General features: G+C 55.8%; 3 protein-coding genes across 3 annotated transcripts; 2 read left to right on the forward strand and 1 right to left on the reverse strand.

Moving 5' to 3' along the window:
• Positions 1-313: 313 nt before the first annotated feature.
• Positions 314-1,246, forward strand: DICSQDRAFT_71357 (uncharacterized protein; the record flags this gene model as incomplete). The annotated part of the gene is made up of 6 exons (XM_007370675.1): positions 314-369; positions 425-472; positions 529-683; positions 709-799; positions 865-947; positions 1,032-1,246. 6 exons carry the CDS (start codon positions 314-316, stop codon positions 1,244-1,246), a joined length of 648 nt encoding a protein of 215 aa, XP_007370737.1.
• Positions 1,247-2,774: 1,528 nt separating this feature from the next.
• On the forward strand, positions 2,775-5,221 carry DICSQDRAFT_183785 (uncharacterized protein). The gene is made up of 19 exons (XM_007370676.1): positions 2,775-2,859; positions 2,915-2,993; positions 3,052-3,065; positions 3,122-3,220; positions 3,276-3,285; positions 3,350-3,367; positions 3,425-3,450; positions 3,514-3,539; positions 3,614-3,648; positions 3,707-3,731; positions 3,808-3,819; positions 3,890-3,954; positions 4,013-4,119; positions 4,174-4,236; positions 4,298-4,325; positions 4,409-4,466; positions 4,544-4,665; positions 4,754-4,813; positions 4,887-5,221. Exons 1-19 carry the CDS (start codon positions 2,798-2,800, stop codon positions 4,974-4,976), a joined length of 999 nt encoding a protein of 332 aa, XP_007370738.1. The 5' UTR covers positions 2,775-2,797; the 3' UTR covers positions 4,977-5,221.
• An 810-nt stretch (positions 5,222-6,031) lies between these two features.
• On the reverse strand, positions 6,032-8,383 carry DICSQDRAFT_163857 (uncharacterized protein; the record flags this gene model as incomplete). Its single annotated transcript, XM_007370677.1, has 18 exons — positions 6,032-6,181; positions 6,241-6,367; positions 6,433-6,457; positions 6,516-6,573; positions 6,629-6,656; positions 6,714-6,726; positions 6,792-6,838; positions 6,893-6,993; positions 7,048-7,071; positions 7,136-7,167; positions 7,221-7,232; positions 7,294-7,318; positions 7,650-7,667; positions 7,735-7,744; positions 7,800-7,856; positions 8,035-8,048; positions 8,103-8,181; positions 8,262-8,383. The coding sequence occupies 18 exons, from the start codon at positions 8,381-8,383 to the stop codon at positions 6,032-6,034; spliced, it is 942 nt and encodes a 313-aa protein (XP_007370739.1).
• Positions 8,384-9,706: the final 1,323 nt, after the last annotated feature.

Consider the following 9,706-nt stretch of genomic DNA (forward strand, 5'->3'; position numbering starts at 1 on the left):
CGTGCCAGGGGTAGTCACCGCGCGCGCGTAGAAGGCTGTCTCCGAACCAACCACTCGTCGCCACGCCCTGCATTCCGCCCGTTCCTCGGCTGGATGAGTCTTGATGAATCGTGGACGCCGCTCTCATCGCAAGCGAACGCGAGTATCGCAGGTCGGCGACGATGAGCGGTGTGGCCAGATTCGTCCTTCCGGCGATCATCACGCTCCTCCGGCCCGCCCCGCATGGCTGCCATGTGGCCAATAAACGCCGACGCGCGCAGGCCTCAGCCTCAGCCACAGCGCCGGTGGGCCACTCCCGTCCATCGACCACGACATGGTCCGCCCACGCGTCTTCTTCGATGTCACCATCGACAACCAGCCCGTAGGCAGGTGCGGCTCTGCTTCCACCCTCTACCGAAAGTCAGCTGACCATGACGCATGCTAGAATCATCTTTGAGCTCTTCAACGACACCGCTCCCAAGACTTGCGAAAAGTCCGTCTCCTACCTTCCCTTCTTCGTCTCCACTAGAATTGACACCACGCCCACAGCTTCCGCGCGCTATGCACGGGGGAGAAGGGCATCTCGCCGCTCTCAGAGCGGCCGCTCTACTACAAAAACAGCATCATCCACCGCTCCATCAACGGCTTCATGATCCAAGGCGGAGGTGAGCATTCCTCTTCTTCATTCAAATCGAACAAGCGGCGTGACGTCGTCCCCCATGACGCAAGACTTTACCAAGCGCAATGGCACAGGCGGGGAGTCCATCTACGGCGCGCCGTTCGCCGACGAAGACCTCACCCGGCCTCTCGACTCGCAAGGGTGCGCGCCTTCTCTTCGGCTCGCCCGCGTTCTCCGCCCCCGCTCACGTTCATATCCTCAACCAGGCTGCTCTGCATGGCCAACAAGGGTCCGAACACGAACAACTCCCAGTTCTTCGTCACCCTACGCGATTGCCCGCACCTGAACGGTAAATCTGCACTTTCTCTGGCACCTGCCTGGACATTGCCGGCCTATTTTATGCCTAACGCCCTCTGTGTTCGTCCCCCCACAGGCAAGCACGTCGTGTTTGGACGCGTCATCCGCGGGTACGACGTCGTCGAGCGCATCGCAGACGTCCCGACGGACGAAAAGGACCGCCCCCGCGCGCCCGTCGTGATCGCCAACTCTGGCGAGCTCATGCTCCGCGCCCAAGCGCAGCAGCAGGCCAAACAGCCCTCTCGTACGTCTCCGTGTGTCCGCCCCTTCAAGCAAACTCGTGCCGGCTAACCGTCCGGCGACGTACGCATACATACAGCCAAGTCGACGTCCGCCAGCGCGAGCGAATCGGAGGAAGACGAGCGTCGCCGCCACGACAAGAAACGCCGGCGTAGCTCACGGTCTCTGTCGCGTTCGCGTTCGGGCTCGCGTTCGCGTTCGCGCTCACGGTCGCCCGATCGTGGGCGGTCTCGGACGCGATCGGGGTCGCCCGCGTCTGATCGGGAGCGTAAACGGCAGAAGTCGTCCAAGAAGAAAGACAAGAAGAAGCACAAGCACAAGAAAGACAAGGAGAAGAAGGCGCGTGCGGCGTCGCCGTCGGGCGGGGCGGACGGGGAGCCGGCGAGCGAGACGGAGTCGCAGTACGACGCGCGGCTGGAGCGGGAGGAGAAGGAGCGGATTGAGGAGGCGCGCAAGCGCGAGCTGGCGCGGATTGCGCAGCGGCTGAAGGAAGAGGAGGAGCGGCGTGCGCAGGAGAGCGGCGGGGTGCGGTTCAAGGGCCGGGGACGGATGAAGTACGTTGACCCCGAGCTGCAGAGGGATAGGAGGTGATTCGAGCGTGGTCGCGAATGGTTGCGGCGGCGGCGGCATGCGCTTGTGAGGATGTATGCTTCCATCTCAACGATCCCGTGCGAGAGTATTGTTCACGAGTGCAGTCTGGTCAGGCAAGCTTCTCTAGCAGCTAAAGCAGCCAGGTACGGCAGCCAGTTGGCCACACGGTACAAGCAGCAGGCGTTCCCACATACGAGCAGGGCAGTCTAGCTGGCTCTGTGAGCGTCGTGGCGGACGAGCTTGGGTGCAGCTGGAGGCACGTCAGGTAGACATATTCGGGGTCTATAGCCATTCGCGGGAGGCCCCCTCAAACGGCTTCAAGCCTTCGGGACTATTGCACAGAAGCGGCCGCGCCTGCCGTAGAGCGGTCTTGCCGGGGGACCCCGAGGGACCCGAGGGACCAATAAGAAGACGTCTTCGGGGACGAGTCTGGAGCGTGGCCGGGGAGAGCGGCCGTGGATGGCGGAGATGCGTGCCCAACGTCCGGTCTCTTTCTCTGCGGATCGTCAATATCGCGGTTACTTCTCGGCCGTACTTGGCAAACGCAGGTTGGCTTACCCACGTCTTCCCACTGTGAGTTCTGCCCACGAATAAGATGCCCTCCACCGCCAGCTGACCCCTCATGAAGGAATCCCCGTCATACCCCCGCCCGTACATTCGCCCTACTGGGCAGCGCCAGCATGCTCACTATATGCGTTCATTCTCACCACCCAATGTCACGCGTGCGGCAACTTAAGCTCCTTCCTCCCGCTTCCGTTTCATCCCTACCCCGGCTTCGACCCTACCCACACTACCCACGGAAAATTTGAGGCACAGAAACATAGAATGAACCCTAACTGACACCTCTTCTCTCCCTTCTCTCTCTTCTTTCTTGTCTGCTCTTTTATCCACTGCCCTCCTCGCCATTCGTTCTTCGTCTCTCCCTCGCTCTCCCCCTCCACCCTGAGTTGAGAGACTCTCCAGGCGGCCATCTCCCACCCCCCGCACAGTCGAGGTCAACCCGCTGCCGAGATGGTCAACATCGCTGTCCCTGTCATGGGCGGCCTCTTAATCGAGGTCTTCGTCGCATGCATGTACGTCTTCCGCTCATCTCCTGTCTTCTCATTCTCATCAACCTCACGCCCTCAGTCTCTATGGTATCACCACCCTCCAGACATTAATCTACTACCAGAAGTATGCAAACGACCGGCCCTTCCTCAAGTACTTGGTACGCACCAATCCTCACTTTGCGGCACCCTCTTTTGCTTACTGATCTGCAACCTTAGGTCGCGACAGTATGGTCCGTCAATCTCAACTGCCAGTCTTCAGTCTCGCATATCCTAAAATTATCATCAGGTTTCTGGAAACGGCGCACACCGCTTTCTGCGTGCAGTTCATCTACGACTACCTCATCGTAGACTTTGGCAACGTCCTCAACTTCCTCGATATCAACTGGTGCGCCGCTTGTCTTTTTTTTCTGCTTTCCCAATTGCTCAATCACCTTCCACAGGGGGATTGGAGTAAGTCCTATGCACGCGATCAGGTTGCGACTAGCCGTTCTGACCACTTGCGCTCGTCGGCCAGGTTACGGTCATGTGTAGCGTGAGCTCCTCTCTTGTGACCTCCGCACGCACATTCGCTGACGGATCATGTCCCCAGGCGAGCATCGCTCTCTGCGTACAAGGGTAAGTCCTCCCACACTCTTCGAAGTCGAGGATCACACTCACTCGCGCTTCGCCGTTTCCCAGCTACTACACCTGGCGCGTCTGGATCGGTATGTAGATCCCACCGCTCTGCTCGTCAAACCCACGCGATGCTTAACGCGCCTCGATCGTTCCTCTCGCCCAGTCAGCGGTAACTCGATCGTCTGGACGGGACTCATCGTAAGTCCGCCCGCGTCCCTCTCCTCCACGCACGGTCCCTGACGCGCGGTTCGCGAAGGGCATGTTCGCGCTAGCCCGAGTAGGTTCGTACACAACTTCCGCTTCGTGCGCTCGCGTGGGACGATGGTTCTGAATGCGTCCCGTCCCTGTTTTTCCCAGGTTTCGGTGTCGGTACGTGTGCTCCGTCAGCTCCGTCGCTCGTTTCGCGCTGATGTTCACGCTCGGCATCTCCCATGTGCAGCGTCTTGCGCGTTGTGCTACGTCTACCCGTCATGGCCCGTGCTGCGAAGCAGGAGGGCGTCGCTCGTAGGCCTTCTCACGCGATCTTCACATGTGCTCTGCGAGCTTACATGCGTCTGCAAAGGTCACTGTTAGCGGCGGTCTTGGCTCTGCGGCTCTTGTTGACATCCTCGTCGCACTCACCTTGACCGTGTACCTGAAGCGCCGGAGATCCATGGGACAATGGCCAAAGTGTGTACACCCATCCCCCTGCTTCTCATCGGCGTAACTGATGATCTTCAATAGGGAGTCGAAGAACATGATCAACAGGATCCTCCTCTACGCTGTCAATACAGGCGCCATCACCTGGTCCGCGCACTATTCCCGTCCATGTTGACAGCCAGAGTTCGCTGACCACTTCTATATACAGCTCGGCATCTATCCTGTGCGTCATCCTGGTGCGTCCCTCGATCGTTCACCCGCAGCTGCGTCCTTCATTCTGGCCCTTGATCTCTGACTACCGTAATCCGCGTCTGTGCAGTTCGCAGTCCAGAAGAACAGCTTGACCTTCCTCGGCCTGGTCGAGATCCAAGCGAAGCGTACGTCCTTCCGTCCCGCATCGCCAGCCCTCTCCCAGCCGGCTGATTTCCTCACCCGCGTCGACTTCCTGGCGCAGTGTACGCGAACTCGTTCCTGGGCTCGCTCAATGCGCGCGAGCACATCCGCAGCAAGAGCGTCCGAACGTACACTTCCTCCGTCGGGTCCAACTTCCGCATCGGCAATCCGCGCGTCCCTATGGTGAGCCTCTCCCCCCTCTCCCCTCCCCCCCTTGCTGATCAATTATGGTTGCATGTCACCGACGGCCCCGCCTTCGCCGCAATCCCAGCTCGAGGTCTATCAGCACACCATCATCGAAGACGACCGCCCGCCCAAGACGCCGGACAGCGTGAGTGGCCCCTGGCCCTGCCTTCTCTTCTCTTCTCCTGCGTCGATATTGAAGAAGGCGTGGCGTCCCGCAGGCACACTTCGACCTGAAGAGCCTCCGCTCGCCCACCGAGAGCCTCTCCTCCCCGACGCTCAAGTCCCCCACCGACAGCGAGTTCCCATGATCGCCTTCCCGCCTTCCCCCCTCCCCGCCTGCTCGCCCTGGCCCGCACGCCCGTCCACACTACTCTCACGCCTCCCCGTCGCCCACCGCTCCTTCCCTCCGCTGCGCACTCGGTCTCTCCGCAGGTGACACCCGTCCCCCTGGAACACGCAGGACGCTGGCATTGGCTCTCGAAGCGTCCGAATACCTTACTCATCAGTGTATCAATCACCGCCCGGTTCAGACGTGGCCGAGGCTGGTGCCTCGGTCTACCCCTCCCCCCATCCCGTCCCGTTGCTGACCTGACCCCATAGCTAGCTTGTCCCGGGCCCAAAGAGGCCGCTCGCCGCTTGTGTTCGTTTACGTGTAGTGCTTGGAAATTTGGCATGTATACTGATACTGATACTGTTGGGATCGCGCTGTACAGAACTCCGTGTCTTCTCGTGCTTGTGTATACGCTGTCGGTAATACTGGTCTCGGACTCGGTCGTCATCTGGATTACATAGAATGCATCGCGCATGTTTCAACTTTCGAACGGTATCCCGTCCGGTGCTGGTTATCGTTCGGGGCTCCGGGAGAGGCCTTCGCCCTTGATCTGCGGGCTGCTCCTGCGGGCTTTTCCCGGCCCCCTCGAAATCAGTGCGTCGAAGAAGGCTTCGTAAATTGTGCGGTTCGCTTCTTTGATCGGGCGCAGGCACAGACGAGGCATGATCATGTCAACGGCTTTACACCATATCATTGGAAGAAGTCAGGGGGCGTATGATAGAGATCGTGCCGTGGGCCAGTCAGATCGACATCGAGCAGGGCCATAACCATCCCACTGGCGCAGCATTCTCACAGCACTTCCCCCAATGTAATCGACTACGTCAATGTGCCTGGACCAGTCGATTTCTACGAACGGCTGCCCTCACGGTTCATCCACATGGCACACAGGGGTAGTAGATGTTAGATCCCGGCTCCGATCCGGAGCCGTACCCGAGACGAAATACTGTACAAAACTGACACTCGCTGCTCGGAATCCGTTCGTCGTTCAAATAGTAAATAGCTGAGGCACAGGGGGATCTGAACTTCGAAGCCTTAGACGGAGTCCACGGTCATTTTCTTCTCCGCCTCTAAGCCAGCCGCGCTCTCCAGATCACCTCCTCGGAAACGCATCTCCTCGACTTGGGACTGGGAGCCATTACCGCTTGTATCGGCGTCCCCGTGGTCTGGGAGGGACACTGCGACCTGGAGTCCTCACAAGAACATAAGACATAGCCTGAATTGGATAGCAATAGGACATATACCGGTTCGGGGGCTGTCCTTCGCTGGATGGCGCTACAATGAACGCAGCCCGTGTCGTTGTTGAACTGCATTGATTGAGTGTTGAGGGTATCGACAAGGCTGCTCGACAGATACCGTCGACTGTTCAACCTATCATCAAGGCGTCAGCGTGATATCTCGACTATTGGACGTCGTACCACAAGGTAACAACGCACAATGCGAGTACAGAGCATGCATATACTAGAATCATCTTCCGTCAGCGGTCTAGTTTCCCCAGAGCGGTAAACAGAGCACGAACACTTTGTGGCCACGAGACCCACGGCGATGTAAATCATGTTGCGAGGCATAATTAGAGCCTGAAAATATGTTCCAATGAGATCAGATGCCACACATAATTACGCAGTCACTCACGAACACGAACGTGAACAAGCCGGCGACGCTGTGATATAGGTTTTATCAGCTTACACTTCGGCACTCATGGTCGAAGCACAGCAACCTCGTTACAAGACCTGTAGATCGCGAGGTTTTTTTGAGCTCGCATTCTCTCGCTCTAAGTATATGTATATTTATGTACCTGTATTGATCGTATACACGATCAAAGTTTGAATCATATCGTCGGTTCTTCCACCAATGCGATCAGGTTTCATTCAGAAGAAATGTGAGATATTTGCTCACCGCCGATTTCCTGTGCGGCCACCGAGGAGATACGCTATGAGAGTACCCGCCAAGATAGAGTCAACGGCCACAGCCAAGCCAAATGCAGCGGACACGATCCACTTTAACCGTGACGCCATGAGCGTCGATTAGATACAAAAGCAAATACTACTCACCGTAAAACCGGTGAAGTCCTGCTCCTAGTCAACAATCACCTCAGCACCGATCGTATACATTGCGAGTACGAGAAATACAATGTATTACCTGGTGTCCCTGGTACGCTTCCATACTCAGCTCTCAAGGGATGTCAGCCAGCCATACGTGCACCAATACTGAAACGAGTGCCTACTGGTCATGAATCCTATCACCAGGGATAAAGCACTGATCAGCTCCCGAAGAGGGCCAACTCACTGACTCAATACCTGTTTCGGCTAAGAGTAGCACAACCTGCAGGTACAATAGTAAGAGAAGGCGATACTTGGCCTCATCAGTACTGTGCTCATACCGTGGCTGCAACTATGATTCTGTAGCGCGACCCGACTCGAGGGAGGTCAGCAAGTCGAACATTCCACGCATCCCGTAGGGAGAGAGGTTTTAAACAAACCGAGATAGACACGGCGAGTGTAGAAGCTGCGAAAAAATATGCGCATAGGCACATTAATGCCCGTGCTGCATCACGGTCAATCAATCTCTTACCCCTGAACAACAAGTATTGAAATCATCTCGGGGCATAAGGCGTCAGATGAGGTATTTGTAAACCCTATCGCATGCAACGTACTTGCATAGGCGCAGTGAGCTGGGTCGATTCAGTCGCATTAACTTCACGTTAGGCCATGAACCGAGAAGCAGGCGCCTTTCCTTACCCTGAGAGACCTAAGTATGACACTCTTTCAGCAGATGCTAACCACATGAACATTACAGCACTCACCAAGTATCGTCTGCAAGCGTTTGGGGGTTGAAATAGTTCTTGATCAGATGGTAGTAACTGACGCATTATGATATCATCAATATGCGACTATACTCAATAGACGCAAAACCAGCCTCAGGGATGCCACCTACCACATATGTATGGGCAGAATTGCGTGCACAGTTTCGGAGAGACTGTTGGCGTGACGTTGAACTGCGGACATTCGAAGTATCGATTGATATACTACTACACTTACAATATGACGGCCACCTGTATTGGAAACTTGTCAATATGGTACATGCTGATGAGCATGTGTGGACTCACCAAGCCTTTCAAAAATATCGAGTCTTTTGGATAGAGGCGGAAGTAACGATAGGTTTGATAGGTAGTGAGACCATATAACCTACAGTCGGCATAGAAGAGTCATGAGCTAAGGGCCCACATGCTGACATTTACTAGGCCATATGTGGATTGAACACGTACATGAGAGCAACGCAATTACCGATGAATATGGCTCCATATGTGTTTGCCAACGAAGGAAGTTGAGGAAGTACCAGCGGAGAGGGCCCTGAAGTCGCAGGTGCGGCTGGATCAGTGGTGTTCATAGCAGAGTTCTCTTGTGCTAACGTTTGGGTAGCATACCAAGGCAGTATGGCGAGCGGTTATATAGCAGAGCCCGTCACATCTCAAACCATACAGAGCGACTCGGAGAGCCCTTCAATATCAACCCCCCCCCCCACTGAGGCAGGGTGCACTGTGTTCGTTTCATTGAACATCGAATAAGATGCCATCCGTCAGGATAGCGAAGATAGTGATAGATGTGATGGATGAGAAGATCGCACCGTTGCGTGTAAGGGAAGTTGGGGACTCTGTTCGGAGCATATCAAACTCAGAGTGACGAAGATTCATTTGGTTGACTAAAGGAGAAGCGAGATTGCACAGCAGAGCTGAACCGAAGTCAGGTGAAGCTGAGTATAGAAGAGTCTTGGTATGACCTGAGGTTACCTGAGACTCTGTGCCCGTGATGGGGGCAGAAGGATAGTTCGCATGCGGAAGGACAGGCTTGTACGGGAAGCTTGACTGTCAAGTTGAGCAGGCCTCCTGATGAGGGGAGGCTGGATGACTCAGAGTTGAGATCAAAGCGCCTGATGCCCTTCGGCACAGTTTGAGATCCGAGACCTCCATGGTTCAGCGATGTATTGTTGAATGTACCAGAGTTACAGATACTGCACGGCAAGCGTCAGGCTGTTGTCGACTGGAGAAAAATCAATGCAAATGGGGGCAAAGAGGCAGCCGCCCGCCATTTCCCAAGGACTTGTGTTCAGAAAGGCCACAAATGTTTTTGACGAAAAGTATACTTTGCGCAACTAGTAGCCGTTGACTTTTGATCAATCCAAAGCGGCCAAACACAGTCAGCTCAATTCCATCCATACTCCCTTCTGCCAGCGACAGCAGGTGCCAAGATCTTTGCCTCACATCTCAGACTCGTTGGCTTCGTTCATGGACTTGTACCCCTGCGAGACGGGCTGCATCCTGTTCGTATTCGCAAGGGGATGGTGCAAGCCTACAAGACACGCTACAAATTTGTCAGGGTAGTGGTGTACGAGAAGATCGCGCCTCTCGTAATGTCGGAGAAGCTCGCGGCTATAGACTGCAAACTGTGACCGAGTCTCGGCGTTCGCGTGTCTTCCGTCCTTGAAGTTGGAGGGGTCCCATTGAGTGCGCTGAACCTAAAATTTGTCCATCAGCCAAGATGTCAAGTCATCGCCTTACGGGCGATGATACCCCACAAGACGGCACAAGATAACAGGTTCATCACCCAAACTCCCCGCACCTGAACGGGCGAGGACGATCTTGAGTAGAGTCGAGAGTCGAGACTAGGGGCCTGATAATCATCAAGTTGGGTCACTTTGGATCCGATGATGCGG

Source organism: Dichomitus squalens (genome assembly GCF_000275845.1).
Source record: "Dichomitus squalens LYAD-421 SS1 unplaced genomic scaffold DICSQscaffold_73, whole genome shotgun sequence".
In the NCBI taxonomy this organism is placed as follows: Eukaryota; Fungi; Basidiomycota; class Agaricomycetes; order Polyporales; family Polyporaceae; genus Dichomitus; species Dichomitus squalens.

Coding starts and splice junctions, on each gene's coding strand:
- DICSQDRAFT_183785 (XM_007370676.1), top strand. CDS start 2,798: ATGGTCAACATCGCTGTCCCTGTCATGGGCGGCCTCTTAATCGAGGTC. Junction 3,451..3,513: donor ATCGCTCTCTGCGTACAAGG/GTAAGTCCTCCC, acceptor GCCGTTTCCCAG/CTACTACACCTGGCGCGTCT. Junction 3,955..4,012: donor GAAGCAGGAGGGCGTCGCTC/GTAGGCCTTCTC, acceptor GCGTCTGCAAAG/GTCACTGTTAGCGGCGGTCT.